General features: G+C 36.3%; 1 protein-coding gene across 2 annotated transcripts in view; it reads right to left on the bottom strand.

Annotated features, from left to right (window-relative positions):
* Positions 1-20,282, bottom strand: part of HIRA (histone cell cycle regulator) — a 34,369-nt gene that overhangs the window by 3,698 nt on the left and 10,389 nt on the right. The window contains exons 6-21 of one of the 2 annotated variants that reach the window (XM_080559833.1): positions 19,533-19,628; positions 18,187-18,347; positions 17,124-17,291; positions 16,498-16,611; positions 14,690-14,760; positions 11,489-11,594; positions 10,984-11,208; positions 10,152-10,237; positions 9,616-9,810; positions 8,018-8,188; positions 6,342-6,546; positions 5,725-5,829; positions 4,798-4,946; positions 3,347-3,508; positions 2,559-2,617; positions 1,509-1,614 (exon numbers count right to left, since the gene is read on the bottom strand). In XM_080559833.1, coding sequence (XP_080415959.1) covers positions 1,509-1,614; positions 2,559-2,617; positions 3,347-3,508; positions 4,798-4,946; positions 5,725-5,829; positions 6,342-6,546; positions 8,018-8,188; positions 9,616-9,810; positions 10,152-10,237; positions 10,984-11,208; positions 11,489-11,594; positions 14,690-14,760; positions 16,498-16,611; positions 17,124-17,291; positions 18,187-18,347; positions 19,533-19,628 — 2,179 coding nt within the window. The remainder of the gene's footprint in view (positions 1-1,508; positions 1,615-2,558; positions 2,618-3,346; positions 3,509-4,797; positions 4,947-5,724; positions 5,830-6,341; positions 6,547-8,017; positions 8,189-9,615; positions 9,811-10,151; positions 10,238-10,983; positions 11,209-11,488; positions 11,595-14,689; positions 14,761-16,497; positions 16,612-17,123; positions 17,292-18,186; positions 18,348-19,532; positions 19,629-20,282) is intronic. The other variant, XM_080559832.1, reaches the window with a different exon arrangement.

Here is a 20,282-nt window from a genome sequence, read left to right as displayed (position 1 = left end):
CATTTTACATCAAGCAAGAAGTCATACCCCAGAATAAAGACTGGAACAAACACACAAAGTAACGACTTTCTCATTGTGAACTTGATTTTATCTCAAGTCAGGTCCCCCCTACCCACCAGACAAATCATCACAGATCACACATTTAGATAATCTTTTCCATACATTACAGCTATTCCTTCATATTGAGGGAGCTGACGGTTACAGCTGACATTTCCACACCTAATCAAGCATATCATTTTCACTTGGTTTGAGATGCCAAGGGAATCAGCTCAAACCAGTGCTAAATTTAGACCTCCAGACAGCTCAGAGGTAAAACGGCACATATTTAAAATAACCTTCACTGCTTTATCATGTTTAAATTTGTCTGATGACTTAAGAGATTGCTCTTTCATATATTTCCAAAGCTGTAGTACAAACAAACAAAGACATCAAATCCAGAGTTCTGGCTGAGAGTTTGTCCCCTGCTCCTTAGTGTCTGGAAAATTTTATGTTCTTTATATAAACTGAGAAATCGTGCAAAGTGTTTTTTCCTTTCCAAAGAATTCATATCAAGTAGCTGACTAATAACAATTATTCTAAGTAAGAACTAAAACACTAAATCCTTTCATCAAGCACAACCATTACTTTAAGACTGCAGCATGTTTTTTGTTCTTACAAAGACAACAGAATGTTTTGCAGAAAGATACTGTATATGGGAATATACATATGTATATACCCATGGGAATTTTATATGGGAACTTATGCCTTAATAGAAGCAAGAGAATCCATGGGGAAAGAATTTGATTGAATGCATATCTGATACCCAATAAGGCACAGACTCTCCTTGTGTTTAGGACATTGGTAATGGCTCTTCCATGAGAATTCTAAAGATTTCTTCCCCCCTTCCTGAGCTTTTATCTTCTTTGAAGTTTTACATCTTGGAGACATTTAACTCTCTTCAAATTTAACTGAAACTGGTCATCAGAACAAAAAAATATTAAGGAATGATGTGGACTGACAAAGTCAAGCACACACACGTTCAGGATTGGAGTGCATAGGTTTTTATGTTTGTAGGAAAACAGACAATTGTTTTTAACAAGTCTGAACTCCCCCCCAAAATTATGAAAATTGTTTTGACAATTTTTGCAGAACAGTATTCTTTAACATAAAATGAAATTATAAAGCTAGATTATTTTTAATTATTACCAGCTGCTTCACAGATTCAAATGATGTACATCAACAGAAATGTATGTAGGTTGGTATTAGTTAATAAATATTTGTTCACAATACATGGTGTAGGAAGGGGTAATAAAGTAAACTGTATTTTAACTTTTTCATTTTTTAAATTTATTTTAAACCGAAAAAACGGTAAGAGTGTAAGACAGTAAAGCCTAGACACCCACTAGTGAACCAAAGCAAAAGTAAAACTAGGGTCCTATCCTACTCTGACTAGTCTTCGGAATGTGGAGTGAAACAGTAAACCAGAATACGTCAATTCAGCTAGGTTTTAAAAGCTGTGTATAACTTACCACGTAGAAAGAGAAGGATTAAAACAGTATGCCTTTCCATCAGACATGCTCATTACAGGTATACCATGCTGAGTCAGCAAGATCTGAGAAAGAGTTGCATCACTTCCTACAAATCAATTCAGACCAAGACATTATTTTTGGAGTCTTGCATAATATTCATCATGCTAAAAATGCCATCCACCATTAACTACTAGTCATAGAAACCAACTGGAAAAGCTTCAGAAAATGTTATCTTCAAAGACTAATAGGAAAATTAAGAGAAGACAATGATGCTGAGCACCAGGCTCAGTGCAGTTAGCATTCAGAATGCTCTTCTGCAAATACATTGTCTGTAATTTATACAGAACGTTGGCTTAATTGAAAACATTTTCCTTATCTAGGGGAAATCTTCAGCAATACTGCCATGTTTTCTGTAATCCCCAAAGCCTTTATCTTTCTTTTTTCCAGTTAAGTCGAAATGCTAAGAACCAGTATATTTAGAAAGTTGTACTCTCTATTAACAGTCGAAGTGGAATAGCTGGAGTCTCACATTTCCCAGCATATCCTTGTCCCAGGGTTTGTACATGTAACTTCTAATGAAGACACTTGCAAACTGCTAGTACAACTATTTCTCAAGTTAGTTTAGGTTAGTACTGCATGGATTAAAGCTAAAATAGAAGCTAGTATGCTCTGAGAAACTGAGATGATTCGTTGTCCATCGCTAAGATAATATACTTGCAGAGCACACAGAGGAATTGCTATATATAGCAGTAAATTTACATAAAATATTTACTTCGTGATTTTTACAGTACTGCATTTTCACACTCAGAAAGAAGGCAGAATATAATAAGCTACAGAATCTTATACAGGTTTGTTACCCACTGATACTCTCATTTCAGTTATTTCTACAGTATTTCAACATTGCCAGCGACTTCCATTCACTGCACAATAACAAAGAAGCAAAATTATTTGTTTAGGCTTTACAGATTTCATAAAGTTTCAGCATATTCATAAATACAACTACTATGGGTGGGTTTAAAGATTGGTAAATATATAAACCCTTTTTATTACCTGATAATATTGTTTGCAAAGACTCGTCTCTAACAATGACTGTCTGCTTGTGAACATCCCTAAAAAAAACACACAAAAGGAAAATTCTGCAGTTCACAAACAACTGAAAGGTCCAAAATCATTTAACAAATGCACTTTTTCAATACTTACGACTTTTTAAATTTTTGACATTTTCCTCATTGCTTTGAAAAAATCATTTTAGCAAATGATTGCCCCTTGCCCCTTATGGCAAGGCAGAATTCAATAGCAGGCAACAACTTTTATGTCCCTTTCTCTCAGGAAGCCTCATTACTGCTAAGCAAACACTGAGGATCCAAATAACTATTTTAGGAGTTCTGACTTGCATGCGATACTAGATTGAAATTAATAATTGCAGATTCTATCTTGGTATCTTAAAGATAGCTAGCGTACTTCTGACTCCAAAACACATATAACTCTACTGACCAAGTATGATGAAAGTTGGAAATATCCATATTTCTCCCCTCAACACCCAATTCATTCCATACATATGACAAGTCTACCCTCGGGAAGCAGTTTAATGATCAGCTAGAAGTTACTATCTCCCTTGAAGAATCAAATTCAATGTTATGTACCATCTTAGAACAGAGGAGAAACAGGATTCAAGTCTTGCCTAATTAACTCTTCATATTATATCCAAAAACCAGACTTGTGTTTGGATCTGACTTGTTTTAAACCACAGTTTCAACAGCAATATAAACTCAACAGTTGAACAGAGTAACCTATAAAAATCAGCCCAGCTAGCTGCTGCAGCCTAAAGTGCTACTTACCAAACAGAGAGCGTAGCAGCAGTGGTGAGAGCCATGATGTAAGAACCTGTGCAATGTAGGGTAGAAATGGGTGTATTCAGTATTATAGGGGGAAGAAGGCGACGACCACAAGCTGAAAATACTGACAGTGTTCGTTTCTCACAGGCTACACTGACGATCTCACTAAAAAAAGAACAAAAGGAAACATTTACATTTCATCAAATGCAAGCAGCATAAAACCAGATTGCCTTCTTAAGTTATCGTGCAACTCGAGCTAGTTCCCCAAAAGGGGGAACTAGCTTTTAACATAAACCTGGGTAACAACAGGAAAGGCCAAAACAGGCTCGGTAGGTACGTTCCACACCTCCTTGATTTTATTATAACAATGATACACAAGAGAAGGTCTGCATGCAGAAATGGTATCTTTCACTAGACTAAGTGGCATAGTTAGGAATACCAATAAAGCTTTAGGGATATACACAAGCTCTTCTTCAGGCCTGAACTTGTATTTCGCTTTAAAATCTGCTGCTTCTTTTTCAGACCTGAAGGAAGGGTTTTGTGTCTGCAAGCTTATCTAATTTTTTCAACTACATACGCTTGTGTAATAAAAGATATTGCTACTAGCTACATGTATTAACAACTTAAGGGCGTTATCAGAAAATCAGTGTAAAATTTGTGTTAAAAAATGTTTCAAAACAAGGCAGAAATGCTGAAAAATCTCGTCTCAGGCTTCAGAAATGTATGTTAAATTTAAACTGAGGTTAGAACTATACAATTGAGAAAAATAATGAAAATAGAAAAAAAGTCAGGAAAATACTTCTATGTCACCTGACATCTCATTTCAACTTTTTCATTCTTTAGCAGTTAACATTTGAAGAGCCATAAACTATGATGATTTAGTCAAACTTAATGAAGAAATTTAAAGTGTAAATACACATGAAAAGAGTTCTAGTTGGCTAATAAGAATTTATGGTGCTTTAAGACTCTAAACATAGAGCTAATACTTAGATTGAAACTGGTTTCAAGACTCAAAGCAACACATTTTTATCCACAAAACATTTATTATGAAACACTGTGCAAAAATTACAATGACAGGAGTGGGGGATAGGAGGACCTGAGGGTGATTATACCAGCAAATAGAAGTAGTCAACAGAAATAAGTTAGCATCCCTACCAAAAACTCCACGGAGCATGTAAAAGTAGTGGTGTATTCGACCAAATTAGATGGAAGAGAAATGGGACATCCTGAGACAAGCACAAATAATCACATAAATCCCTAATAGAACTGATTCAGTTAATCAACTTTTTAAAGTGGATAAAAAATACTTATATAGCATCTACCTATTTGTAAAATGTAAATATATACACATTAACTTCCTCTAAAGCATACTTTTGTAACCCTAAAAACATTTTATGACCTTCAAGACTACTTATCTTCTTCAGTTTCCCACTTCCTCAAAAACACACTCTTACCAGCTTCCTGCTGCAGTGAGAATTCGACTAGTGAGGACTGTCTCCCATTCCTTTCCTTCTCGATTACACTTTAACCTGCTCAGCTTGGAACCTCCCACTGTCGTCATTTCATTCTCCACTTCTAGGTACATTGATGGATCTGAACTTACCTGAAAAAGGAAAAATATTTCTTGTAAGAAGAAAATAAGTACTCAAATAAGCATCAAATTATGTTAGATCCAAAACAATGCCAAATTTGAGAATGGATTGAAGCATGCCATTCTGTTTAAAATCACTTCAAAATGCAATGTGATACTTCAAAAGAATCAGATTGCTGAAAATCAGTCTTGGCTACAACACAATTTCTTTGTATTCCAAGCATTAAGAATGTCTGTGTTAGTCTGTGCTTCCTAATTAAGGGCATCAGATCAAGTCTAGATGTGCCCAGTCTCCCTAAATTCTTGTGATTAGCACCAGATTGACACTGTCTAAATATGCAGTAAAATTACTTTATAAATAACTACAGTAGTACTATTTGCCAGTCTATTCAGCTGTGGAGCACTTGCTCCACATCTCAGAGAAAACACATAGTTTCTCTTCATCAATGTGCTACCAACACAGCTGTAATAACAACGCAGCAGTTACTCCAGTCAGAGACTTATCTTTATGACACACTTTGATTCGCTAGGAGGGACTGATGAACCAGAGATATTTCTCTTTGAAGTTTACCTAGTTCAGAAGTGTCCTATTCTTAATTGATTTGCCATTAGCTTTTCCCATAGAGTCATACTCTTAAAAGCCGAAGTATAAAACCTACTTGAACACATGCATATTCAAGCATGTTAATTTATCAAAAGAATATCTGAATATCTTAAGAATATATTTATAAAAATAAACAAAATTTTTTTTAATAGTAAGCTTATTTTTTTTTCCTTGTAGACAACTTACTTGTAAAGTAAATGATTTCTGTGGGATTGGGGCTGGCAGTTTAAGTGCTAATGCTGGTGCCGAGATGCAAGCAGCATCTTTTTCAGGGCCCAGCGTAGCTGGGGACTGGAAAAAAAATATGCAAAAGTGGTTAGATTTTTTTCCGTAAAAAGTTTAATAACAAAGATATTCTATGATATAGATTGATTTGAAGGAGACATGTTCTTTTTTGAAATTCCAAGTAATGCCCATTAGAAATGCTCATCTTTTTGCCATTAGTTGTATAAATGCTAGTATTTTTAATATAGCTTCTAAGACTTAAAAACTAGATTTAATATTTAGTTGGAACTAATTAATGGAAATTCTGGTGTATTTCAAAGAGGAGCCAATCTTCGAATATTTAAAATAGAAGGATACATATTTCCTTAAATGATGGAAAGTCTAATGTAATTTACTACTTCACAATACCTAGGAAAGTCATAACCATTTAAGTTGTTATATCCACATGAAACTCTTATGCTAAGGGAGTTTCTTTTTATTCTATACAGTCATTTGACAGACTAAATCAATAAAATAAATCACATTGACTTGTTTACTAAGTGAACATTTAAAGTCATAATGAGTCTCACTTATTTCACCTGAACAGTTAAAGTCACTGGTACAAGTCTGGAGTCTTTTCGAGGCCTTCCTTTTTTCTTCTTTTCTACTGTTTCTCCCTCAAGTTCCAGTTTCCGCTTGGGTGCGCTGAGTGGTTTAGCAGCTGGAATCTTCTCTTCACTGTCACTGCTACTCTCCAGAATATCCTTGGGTTTATTGTCTTTAATTAAATTCTGATCCTTCAGTCTGAGCAAGTAAAAAACATATTTCACATTTTATATAGGCTGGTTCCAAAAGCTATCATACAACCTACCCACTGCATTCTTCTAGGGAAGACAACATATTTTTAGCCTTATTTGAGTGCACGCAAACGAGTATAAAGGCAACAGGACAAAGCTGAATAAGTACTGCAAATCCTTTGCAGAAGCACAACTTACTATATATACATATATATATAAATAAAATATAAACGATTCAGACATATTCTTGCTTTTAAAAGAACAGTGAATCAAACTAGCAGATAACAGTTGGAAAAAGCTACAAAGAATAATTTTATGTTAGCATTCAATTCCAATCAGTGCTCTTCTCTGGCTTGATACAAATAATTCAGCACTCTAAGAAGCAAGAGTTTCGCACCTTTTCCCCCTCCAACAGGCATTACGCTTTTTACTTAATCATGCAGAACTTAATTTGTCATTGCGCTGTCTATCCCCAAAACTTGCCCTATTTGGTTCTGTCTACTGTTAGTTGCATATCTACAAATCACATAAGTGGCTGCACTGCTCCATCATCCATTTCAGCAACACAGCAAAAGTAAAGAAGACAGTACAAATCCCTGTGCACTCTCATTAACCATTACACCCTTAAAAAGATCATTTAATCGTACTCCTCCCATTCCTTCCAGTGGTCATTCTGCAACTTCTAACAATGTTTTGCCACTTACTCCATAACCACTCCACTGCTTAAGAATATCTTCCTTAATACAAAACCTTTTCTTCTTTGGCATCTGAATTATGCCAAGTAATTCTCTTTTATCCGTAATTTTACTGACCACACTGGAAATAAGTGTGAGTAATTCAATATATCTTTCTTCTGTATCATAAGGTTAAACTCTTTGATATAAAAATGTTGAGATATTAAATATTTTCCTATCAACTGTTTCAGCGGAGCAGAAATACTTACACCAAAACACACCATGTTAGAAAAGCAAAAGCTTTCTTTCTCTTTTTATTTTTTTTAAGATCACACAGATCCATAGCAAAAAAAAAAAAAAGTATTTTCTCTGCATGCCTTCTAGGCATAAAACTGAAATCCATTTACAGCTGCTACGATGGTAGGTCCTCTGTAGACATGTATTACATTTATATTGAAGTAATTCTCACTGTTGCAAATAGATGGAGGCTAGCTATTTTTGTCTTCTAAAGAGCACAGATGCACGCAGCCACAGATGAAGACATGAACACACACGCAACCTCTTGTAACAGAAGTTTAACTTGGAGTATTTTGAAAAGTCTGCTTGATGCCGCTTGCCAGACGTAAGTGTGTAACAGGATAAGGACAGCAAAGAATATACCTATTTGCAGCTTTCTCATTCCTCCCAGTTTTGGCAAAGACTCAAGAATTTCCACAACATCAGAACCATGACATCCACACCAGACAATCAGTTTTTAAACTCTCCACATTAGTATCCTTTTTTTGCCCCCGGGCTATTCCTTACCTATCCACAACAGTCTGATTTGTATTTGTTACGACAGCAGTCCCTGAGGTGGCTTTGGATCGTTCCGTAAATCTAGAATCAAATGCTTTCATAGGTTCAATCTTGGATGGAGTTGTCAACACAGAGGAAGACAATGCAGGAGGAGCAGCTGAAGCAGAGGTAGCATTTACACTGTCAATAAAAGGGACAGGAGAACAAGGATTGAAAGAAATTTAGTATTTGTAACATGCGTTGTTTATAAGAACTAGATAGCATTTCGTTATATTGGCTAGAAATCATATTTAATAACTTTAATTCATGAACACATGAATCATTACATGCTTTTCCCCTTTTGCGTGTCAATATATTCTAAGCTTTGCTTACTCTCACAAGCTGTTTATGACACATCAGAACTAAGACCTTCATGTTGCTGCTTAAATACATCTAGATTAAGAGACAATAACTAGTTTGTTACTTATTTTTAATTAAGGAATTACTTTTTCAGCTAGTACTTAAGTATCCAAAAGGAAAGGTACACTATTTTAAATGATGACTATGATTTCCAGTTTTAACCATTGTTCAGGTTGCCAAATACTTTCCATTACGAGACTATATTCCACTGTTTATCAATTTGTGCTGAAACAATGCCAAGTTTTGATTTCGTTGTTGAAGAATCCAAACAATTTATGAGGCCTTTTCCAAGCACACTAAGACAGAGGAATACGTTTTCCCCACACTAAAGCATTCCAGGGATCTGTTATTTGAATAGCTGTTTACTTTAGAGATTTTCAGTTCATTCAGCGGAATGAATGACTCTAAGATAACTGATGTTTGTAATAAAAAGCAGTTAGAAGCCCATTTTCTAAAGAAAAGGAGACCTAGTTTTGTATGTCAATCATTTCTTGTAATCTACCCACTCACTTTTAAATCTGTGGCCAATTTCAATTAACTTTGATGGAGTGGTAGAGGTTCCAATAACATTATCCTCCAAATGCTATAAAAACACATGGAGGAGGAAAAACAAAAACAAGAAAGCACACACACAAAAAAGAATAAACTCCAAGAAAACAGATTAGCATTACCACTAATGGAAAATAAAGTGAAATTTAGTTGTTCCGTAATTAATTCAAAAGACACACTGGCAAATCAGCATATGTGCATTGACAACGCCAGTCATTATGCTCTTTCCCATCTGATGGGGTTGTTATGCAGGAAAGCATGTTTGAGGAGAGGAGATGTAAGGAATGCAGGACAGAATTCAATGGAAAATGGGCTTCATTACTTTAATTGCTGGAAAGACTACTATTTTTTTTTTACTAATAATAACCTGATATTCCATAAGCAAAGCACTTTGTTAGAGCACTAGCACACAGTCAACTGTATCCCATTGCACTTGGTTAATTTTCAGAACTATGAATGTGAATTTATTCATTACTGATTTATCCCTATGTAAAGTGATCAAATACTAGGAAAAACTGACATTTGCAGGGATGTTAGATTCTTGAAGTTTTGGGGTAGGGAAACTGCTTTAATAATTGCTTGATAACACAACTGCAGACAAGAATTAAAACCTAAACAAAGTCACAAAAATGAAAAACAAGACTTCTGCAAATACTGACCCATCTTTATTGGCTGCATCATCTGTTGGTTTTATACTGGCTGCTGTTGGCTCTACAGAAGGCTTTGAAGTATTAAGGGAATTTGCTGCATTAGAATCTAATGACATGAGCTGCTGGTTACTTTGAGAAGACATCATTGAGCCAGCCAGAGTTCCAGATATTGGGATGCTATTGAAAAATGCTGTAGAAAAATCCCTAAGCAAAAGACAAACAACAAACACATTTCTTCAAAACACACACACACACACCCTAAATGAACCACTGGTACCTAAATTCTCCAAGTTATTTCTCATATCCAAAGTTAGATAAAGCAAGTATTAATACAGATATGAACCTTCAACACCTTAGAGTAATGTTCACTGATCTACAGTGGTAAATAGCAAAAATTAACCTTATCTATTAAGATTATAGCTATACACAGGATATTAGTGCTCTAAGATATCACAACATTAAAATTCGTCAGTGTTCTTGGTTTGCATCAGAATAAGACAGATGAAGAGGTAAAGAAAGGTTTTAGAAACTACTTCCAAACATACCCAGTGTCCAGCTGAGCTATACAGAGAGGTGTGATCCTTCTCCGTCCATCTGCTGTCCGTGTTTCAACTTGCTTTTTTAAGAGATTCTGTTGGAAAATATTTCATCATTGTTTCTCATAAAAAGGAAGAGTTTTACTTTTCTTCCAACTGACAAAAACAGGTGCATTAGACAAGAGGTACTTTTCAATTAAAATTTGTTTCTGTATTGTCTTTGAACCCATTATTATTTCACGGATGACGGTTCAATCTACGGTTTTATTAATAAAAGTTTTTTAGCACCATAACTGTATTTTTTAAACCTATAGTACAATTGAATTCTAGTTGTGATTACTGCTTTCACACTGAACCATAGAATAAGTTATTTTTAATTCAGACAGACATTTCCAATTCCAGATCTATACACGTCTGTAGAAAAGACATCTTTTGGAGAATGCAATCTGTTGACTCTGATGTGGAAAGCATTTTCATCTGTGCACGGTGAATCCTTCATTAAAAGTTGCACTTCTGTGTTTATGAGAGAATTAAATGATATTTTCAACCTCCTTCATAGAGAAGCTGAAGCACAGTTAGACATCAGCTACCCTCGGTTTCCCTTCTGCACGCCCAGAATTTAACACACAACAGAAATACCCATAAACCTCTTTCCACAGTCATATTTCAGCTTAAAATCCTCTTAATTTTTCAGCAAGTCCTGGTAATGTCAACTGGACCATTCATGTATTGAAAGATGTCATTCAGTACGAATACAGATGCAGAAACTGCTTTTATAAGCATTTTGATATTTATTGATTTAGTATTTGACGCTATAAAGTGACTATCCGAAAACACCTACCTTTCTAATGTCCTCTAAACTCTCTCCATTAACCATGCTTGCCACTTTCGGAGCTGCCGTTGCAGCCCCAGACACCTCCCTTATCGATGCGTTCTTCTGCTCTGCCTGCTGTTGCTGTCTCTGTTGATACTTGAGCATCTCTGGATTCTCAATAATGGTGGTAGACAACTGAGCTTCAGTCATTATAGCTAGGCTTTTGCCATACGTGGACTGATGAATGTTGCTCTGTGGGCATTAAAAGCATACCACAAAGCAACTGACTACAACGGCTACTGTGACAATGATGTGTAAGCAAGTCAATGTTTTCCAAATAGACTTTCTTTCCAGAATAGAAATTAACATTGTAAATTCACTTCTCTTCTTAAATATTTTGTAAACTAGACAAGAACATATTTTTTGCAGTATGAAAATCAGTCACTGCACAGTTCTACACATATTCCAATATTTTAATTGAATCAATATATCTATTAAAGATGATTACAGATTTTTGGAGTGTTTACTGCACCTTTTCCTCCTCACTGAGTGGATCTCCAAGCTCGTCCTGGGAAAAGTCTAAAAACGCCACAGATCCATCCATGGAACACACCAAGATACCCAGTCCATTAAGCGTCCTGAAGGAAATAAAGATTCACTTTTGTTCTTTTGTCTTTTTCATTGATGCAAAGGGGCAATACAAAAAATTTTGCAATAAAAAACACTTAGCATAAGATTTATTAACACAGAAAATACCAATGAAACCAAAAAAGTGGGACAGCAAGGGAAAAGGGCAATGGACAGTAAGGGTCTGTGTGGTGATACTCAAAAGAAGGCAAATCAGAGACCGAACACGGGAAGGTAGCTTTAGAACAATACACCTATCCATGGCACAATCAGCACCATGAAAAGCTTTCTGTAGGGGTAAAAGAATATAAACTGAAGCATTCACTATGAGCAATGAGGAAAAAATAAATATACTTGCTTCAAAAGACATACAAAGAATTTGTGTGCTAGTGGAACCACATGAAGGGGCCTTCAGCAGATAAACTGATACACTTTTTTAAAGCCTTTTAATTGCTGTTTTGGGTTGTGTTTTTAGAGGTCCACAGAAGATGAAGCTTCATCATGTATGGGAAACAAATTACAGATAGTCTATCCCTAAAAAGAGCTTACAGTCTAAATAAACAAGACAGGAAGGAGAAAGAAAAAGACTAGAAGAGAGAAGCTATGTATGTTGGCTAAATACCTCTTCCTATCATCACTGTCTGAAGTGACAGCAATAAAAAGAAAATAAGATGTGCATTTGAGCAGTCCTAAGATCACTGCGTTTGGTAAGAGTGTATTTTTGATTTTTTTTTTATTTGGGGTTTTAAGCAAACTGCACACGTTTTTGTATGTAGGGATATACTGCACCACTCTTCCAGAGGTCTCAAAGGCTTTCTTGGTGGAAGAGAGAGGAGAAAGCATACATTGTAGCCTTAATGGCATTACAACCTTCCAATGGCATTATAACCTATTACTACACGTTGAAAAAAAAAGTTTTGATCAGTAACTTGCATTCAAAGACTTCAGAGACAGTGAGATAGTGGTTTACAGATGGTTTGTTATAGAGAATGAAAGACGAAAGGGAAACAGGCGGAACTCTCTAGTCCTGTCCAAACTATTCCAGCGAAGCTTAAAAATATATTACATGCATCATGGCTACAGGTGTTTGAAAACAGCTTTTTTGTTGTGGCCAGACTCTTCACACATTCAGAGGAGTTAGCCTCAGCACTGTGTAACTAGGTTAACCAATGCTATTCCAAATTAGAAGAATGATAAAGTCTTGTTTAGAGTTTTCTGCTCACTTAACAGATAAAATTGCTGAGCTCCTACTAACCTCTGGACCCTACTAATTATTACATGAAAACATAATGGTGCTCAAATATTATAGTGATGGATCCAAGTCTAAACCTCTCAACTAGAAACCAGAGAGCTATAACAAAATAACAGTATCAGATTTCTCTGAATTCAATCAGTCTGTTTTTAGAATTGGGCAAAGGACTGGAACATGTTTCTGGGAACATTCTGTATTATTGACATTTTAGCCATACATTTGGATTTGTAAACAGGATATAAAATAACAAGCTTCCTGATGAACCTTTGTCTGTCTCAAATATCCCACAAAACCATTTCCTCGTAAATTGCAAAATGTTAACCAGCTATTACTCCCGATGACTTTATGCCATTGAAAATGTGCAATTTGCAGATGAAGAATTAAAAAACACTTCAGGAAAACAAAGCTATTCAAAGCTATTGTACTACAACAGCAGTTCTCATGAAATACTCCATTTATTGGCCTTTATTAATGAAAGCAAAATGTTTTGGTTTTGAAATTTTTATTGTGCTTCACTGAGCTTCATGGCAAAATTCATGTGGCATACAGAAAACAAGAAGTTACACAACTGCAAGCCTAAAAATTTACAACATAAGAACACAGTGTTATAGCTACAAACGTGTAACTCCAAAAGTCAGGAAATGCTAGAATTAAAACAACCTATGTGATCAACTGCATTTATATTATGAAAAAGATTATATATATATACATACACACAGAACTCCCAATTCTGTAAATCACCTGATGCATAGGTGCAGAGTTTTATCTTAAATACCATTTACTGAGTAGTCTGATGTTTGTTTCTACCTTATTACTTAAGTCTTGCTGTGCAAATAAAGAACTGTTAACTTCTGCCTTTCTAAGGCCAGGCCTCTGATGCTCATTAGTTCCAAAAGTGAGGCAGACCCCACTACCTGGGAACCACTTCTCCACTCATCATCTTTTTTAAAAAAAAGGAAAAAAAACACACAAGCACTCAGGCTTTGATAAGTTATTCTGGAGAGAGAAAGGAGTGCAGTCTTGGGGAAAACTGAAAAGGGAAATTGCAACTCAAATGCTATGAGAGATAGGAGAACCCAGAAGATATAAAATTGGAAAAGCTAGGCAGAAGTCAGAGTCACTGACAGCCTGATACTTCACATCATCAATAGCAGGAGGAGTGTGAACAAAGGAACCCGGCCTACCTTCCCATCCCTGCTCCTCGCCTCCCCCTCAACTATGGTCATACCACCTCCTTCTACTGCTAGCAGAAATGGGGCCATGCTCCTGGATGCTGCAACTTTTTTCTTCTGAAACAGACAGCAAGAGCTGGTTCCAGCACAGCCAGGGTAACACTCAAAAAGCTGGTAAAGGATCTGCCACTACTACACCACCAAAAGGGGTCGACCTAAGATAGGCAGTGTGAAAAAGAAGAACTCTCTCTTCTTTTTTCTCCAAGGAAATATTGGCCTACAAGGTCCACTTGAATTTGTCATAACTGTATAGTGCAATAACTTATCATATATGTAATACAGGTAAAGCTCATCAGGTCCACCATATCATGTTATAAAATACATATGTTACCAAAAAAATTTGCAGAATCTTAACAAGTAGGAACTCATTCCACAGATAATTTACTTCATTATTTCCTAAACACATTAGTTTTCATTCAATTCTAATGCTACACAGCTTGAAGTGATCATATGCTAGTAGCTAGTGTCACACTACCAAAGATGTTGCAGCAGAACCAAACACTTCAGGAACCAAGCAGTGTGTTCCAACAGATGTAATCTCTACTATTTCAATTAATTTCCAGTTAGTGTCTGTAGCTAAAATTGATGATAACATTCTGGCTTTTCTAAGAAACAAACTTACCAGGAGATATCCATGATTGACTTGTCAAACAGTTCATGTATGACAACTAAAGGCCGTTTCAGACATGTGAGCTTAAAACAGAAGAAACAACACTCAGAAATTTAGAAGTTCTATGTTACCATAAATATTACCACATTAATACTTTCCCAGAGTCTAACAATATTCTCCAAACAAGAACAGGCCAAGAGATAGCTGTATACTTGATGATATGACATCTGAAGTGCCAGGTTAGCCTTTCCCTTACCAGCACAGAAAAGCTCCGGAGAAGAACGGCTGTCTCTCTATCTTCCCCTCCTTTCTGAAACAGGAGGTCTTAACCAACTTCACCTGTATATTGCAGTCCTCAAACTTTCTACCACTCAAAAAGTAATTCCACAGATGCTAAAGACAGCTTCTATTCTAAGTTTTATTGAGATAAGGATGTTGCAAACTGCCAGCACAAGAGGAAAGACAGAAAACAGATTAGGCTTCATGTCCTCATTCAGACAGCTTACCCAAGTTAAGCGAAGCCTGCCAATAGTAAAGGAAAATTAACACAATTATCCTTAAAGAGGATTCCTCTATGCTTATAGGTCAGCTTAGTAATAAGGAACTGAACATGAAAATTCCCTGTAACCTGTTCTAAATCAGGTGCAATACTGTCAATCCAGTGGACTTGATAACTACAGCAGATAGTACGACCAAAATGAACTACAAGTCAATGTGATCTAAGATGTTTCATGCTCATTAGTACACAGATGTAGTATGCCATCATCAGCAGTTATTTCTTTTAGTTATTTCTTTTCATCATAGGTCTGCATTGTATACATACCTAGAGCTCTTCAGGGTAATGACTGCCTATAACTTTGCATGTCTAAAATACCTAGTGTAACCTCGACAGGCACCCTACATGAAATCATAGTATAAATATAAAGTAAAATATACTGAGAGTGACACTTTGATTCGGGTATGCACTAGTAGCATTGCCAAAAACAGATATAGTGTTATGCATTTAACTATTGATGGATAAATATCATACTGGAATCTATAAATAGTAGACTGCAGTTAGCAATTGGTGTGTTCTGGCACACGTTTTCATCACAAAGCCTTATAACCAGTTAAACTTATTCCCTGCCCTTTGCAGTTGCCAAACAACCCATCTTGCATTTATAAATATGAGACTAGCTACTCTTCTCTCAGCCAGAATAACAATTTTAGTTTAGATTTTTGAAGTAAAACCCAAACTAGATATTGAAAACTTGAAAGTATATTTTAAAAGCTCATTCACTTTCACATTAATTTCCATAGGAAAGGCAGAAGCCAGGGACTGAAGCCAGAACAAAGCACAAAGATGAGCCATATATACCCTCAGAAACATCTGTGCCATGCCTGCTGTATTCTCTTTGTACCCATAAAAGCAAGACTAACAAAACTAGACTCTATGACTGATTAATGGGTAGGTGGGCTAAATATGGAATAACAGTATAGTCTTTCTTACAAGACTAACATGGAGATGGAGAACAAGTAAAAGACATAGGAAGGAAATAGGGTTGGATTATGTTTATTAGCTGTGATAACACATTACTCCCCTTAACCACAGCAACATACTCTATCACTGGCTTTTATCTGCTCTTGACTTTAGAATACTAAATTCCTGAAATGAACTAATACCATCCACTCCCTTTCCCCCATTTAAATCTCTAACAACAGAGAGAATAAAAAACTAAACATGAATCTAAATATAAGACCTAATTCTGTACACATAACCTTTGTGCTAAACCCTCAAGTTACCCAAATGACCACATTAGTCAAAGAATGCTGACACTTACCCAGACAGAAAGAGATCGATCCTTACTACCAACAGCACAACAGCAGTAGGGACAACTTGACTTGGTGGAGCTCCCATTCTTTTGTTTCTTCTTGAAGATTTTTGGATTGAATTTCTGAACAAGTGAGATGCCACATTTTATTACAGTAAGCAAATTTCAGTAGATCAGCTTTAAAAGCAAGCTTTCTATTTAAGAGTGAAAAAGATAAACGTTTCATGGAAACAAGGTCCCTAACCAGACTCTATAAAAGCACTAACAAAAGCCCCGTATGCTTTCTTAAGCGAGATTTTGAATACTTTAACAGGAAGGCCAAAGAACATCAATTTCACCAGTGATCAGGAACCCACTATAAACCTAAGTCATTGAACAGCTAACAATGTTGGTGTCTGGCATTCCTAACATGCTCCTGTGTTCCCCTCATCTTGTTCATCTGCATGCAGTTCTCTTATCATAAGAGCAAGCTGATTGTTTCCAGCATTGAAGTTGACATTTATTACACACTACCATGTGTTTGCTTTATTAACCTTGACACCTATCTCCATCTGTTGTCCCACTTACGCATACAATTATCAAAAGGAACTTCTTACAAGATTTACTTTAGGGATAAATTATTATAATTCACCCACCACTACTGTAACTGCCTTCCGGTGCCCTACAAAATCCATGTTGGTTTTCCATCCATCTCTCTCAATGATCTGAGCAGTAGGTCCAGAATTATTCATGGCATGAGCAGAAACAAGATAGTGACCATCAGGTGACCAGCTAAGACGCAACACATGTGTTGTCCCTCCACACTGATGAAATAAATGAAAAAACATACTAAAACTTTAAGCATATCTGGCAAAAAAACATTTTTAATGCAAACTACTTCTATTTTAGATTTAGGAAATATATGATTACTAAGTCTTCTGTGACTATACAAGAATGACAATACAATTCTCAGCACATCAAACATGTTTATACAGGCGATGTAGCATAACTCCTAACAAAAGGAGGAAAAGGAATCCAGAGTACTATTTTTAGAAGAAACAAAATGCAAGTCTTTTTGCATACAGAACGCTCAGTATTTATCACAGTCCTAGTTAGTGACATGGCTGCAGCATACCAACTGCTAACAATCAGACTTCAGGTTTCAACACCAGATCACATGTATTCAGGCATTTACAGTCTATTATTAAGAGTAATTGCACTAACCACGATACCGTAAGATCACTGCAAAACACTCCACTCACTAAGCAACAGCTTCTGTCCCCATAAATTTGACCTCCTGATTAAAGTCATCACACAAGCACAGCACTAGGATGCCAGACCAAAGATCCCTATCCTAAGTATTTGCCTTGTTTCTGGTAGTGGCCAACAGACAATGCATAGAAAAGAATGCAAGAACAATGCAGCGTGCCAATACTTACTCAGAACGACTTCTACATTTCCAGGAATTTACATGTTTCCACATCCCATGTATACCTTTGGCATCCACAACATTCAGTAGCAACAAGAGTCTCAATTTAATCATATGTTGTATGAGAAAGTAGCTCCCCTCCCACCCTTCTTTTGAATCTACCGTCACATAGTTTGATTTGACTTGGCACTGTTAAATTAATTAATGCCAAGTAACTCCAGAACTGGAGTTACTCTTACAATTTTCATTCACTCTATAGGAATTTACTTTGGTAAAACATCCTCAAATACCTCATCAAAGGGTTTTGTGATGCTAGTTTCCAATTGCCAGTCCATCGTCCGCCACACCTTCAAACTTCGATCATCAGCCTGAGAGGCAATATATTTTCCAACAGGATCCCAGGTCAGCCCTTTCACCAAGCCAGAATGCCCCTTTAAAGTGGCAAGAATTTCTGTATACACAGGCAAAAAAAAAAAGAGAAGAGAGTGTGGTTACTATTATCCCTTTTAGGACAGACTGTTAGAGAGCTCTATGAGATCTTGTTTAAACAGCATATTGAATGTAACCTCTTTTAATGTACAAATGACAACATAGCAACAAAACTGGAACATACACTTAAGCTTAGAGTGTACAAAAAAAGTGGTAAAGAAAACTGTTGACAGCGTAAGGGGTCCAAAACTCTTTATAAAAAATACATCAAAGCAGTAAGAGAAGACTAGCAGAGCCCAGACAGTTTAGAATAGCATGTTCAAGCAATGGAAAACAGCAGTTTAGCTGGAATTTTAATTAATATTCATCCTTTCCTCTGTACACAAGGATTATCACAACAAATTCAACTTTTTCAAAGTCATGACTGAAGAGACACACAAGCCTGGCAGACTCGGTAACCTATTTTCAGTCACTCTCTTGCTTATCAGTCTGTTAGAGAATAGGCTGAGAGCACTGCACAGGCTACACAGTTAGCTTGAAAGTATAAAACCTCCGGCATCAGTACTGGGAGCAACTCTAAAATAAACTGCAGTGTCTGAGCAACACACAATGGGAGTTTTAGCTTATATCAAGTTATGTGATAAGAAGCAGCCAAATAAAGGCACACGTTTCTTAACTGCCGTGGACCCTTGCAGGTCAGCTGGAGGCCTTGGGACTTAGTGAATTGCCAGCACTGCAGCAACGGAAGAAGCAAAAGGGCCATCGAATGTAAGACTGTAAAATGTAAATGCAAGAATGTAAGTAGCTTTTGCTACTGTGACAGGAGAGGGTTCTAAGGCTCCCCTAGCCCTTCCTTCTTCCCCCTCATTATGTAAGGCCACACTGGTTACTTAATATCAAGCTGAAGTTGTATACATTTGGGATACTGCAGAGATGGTAAAGAAAATGCACATAATAATAACCTTCATGTGAGATCAGGAGCATAATCTGAGTGTTACTGTAGTCTACAGCAGCATGGAATCCAATGCACACCAACAACCAAATGTGGAACAGGGACTGACTCACCATATTGCAAGCATGCCATCTCATAAGACAGACAACCCATTGTCACATAGACATTTTCACAGTCCATGACATACACCCATGGAGGGGATAATTTGTTCCAAGGCATTACATACTTGCACATCTGAAATGTAAGATTTCTCACCTGGAAATTTCACAGCATTCCAGATGACAACAGTGTTATCCACACTACACGATGCCAACCAGGCATCGTGTGGAGACCATGCTACATCCATGACATCTGTTTGGAAAAAATATAAGACATCGTCAGTAATCAGAGAATCCAAAAATCATTTTCAAAATAACTTGTGGTGCAACACTTTCTCCATCACTGAGAAATGACTATTTCTGAGTACCAGTAGAGTGGAAGGTAAGAAAGAATACAGCAAAATGGGATTGAGGTACTCCAATTTATAATGTTTAATGACACACACACATCCAAGACAGAATGCAGTATTTAGTGATTATAGGAAGTACTAAAGCCTGTATAAAGTACTTCATCTTGCTTTGAATGAAAAAGTAACAGATACTGCAATGTAATCACTTTATTCCAACATACCTGGACTGACCAAAGTGATTTTTAATCTTGATTTCATTCACAGTTCACATCAGCAAGTGGAAAATGCATTTGAAATTACCTGGCTTATTCATCTTTTGCATTGCACTTTAGTAATTTTTTCTAAATGAATCCTAATATTCTGTTTTACAGAACTTTATCTTTTGCCTCTCAAGACATTATAGTGAAATATAAATGTCTTAATTAATAGTTATTCTATTACACAGTTTGCCAGGAGTTGCTTGCCAAATTGGCATTTGATTAAAAATGACATTTTTGTTAGATTTTTACTGTTGCCACTAAAATTACCAACTTGCCGCTAAATTTATGTTTTGAGCA

This window comes from Anser brachyrhynchus (genome assembly GCF_964034855.1).
Source record: "Anser brachyrhynchus genome assembly, chromosome: 17".
Lineage (NCBI taxonomy): Eukaryota > Metazoa > Chordata > Aves > Anseriformes > Anatidae > Anser > Anser brachyrhynchus.
This window is presented reverse-complemented; position numbering and strand designations above follow the sequence as displayed.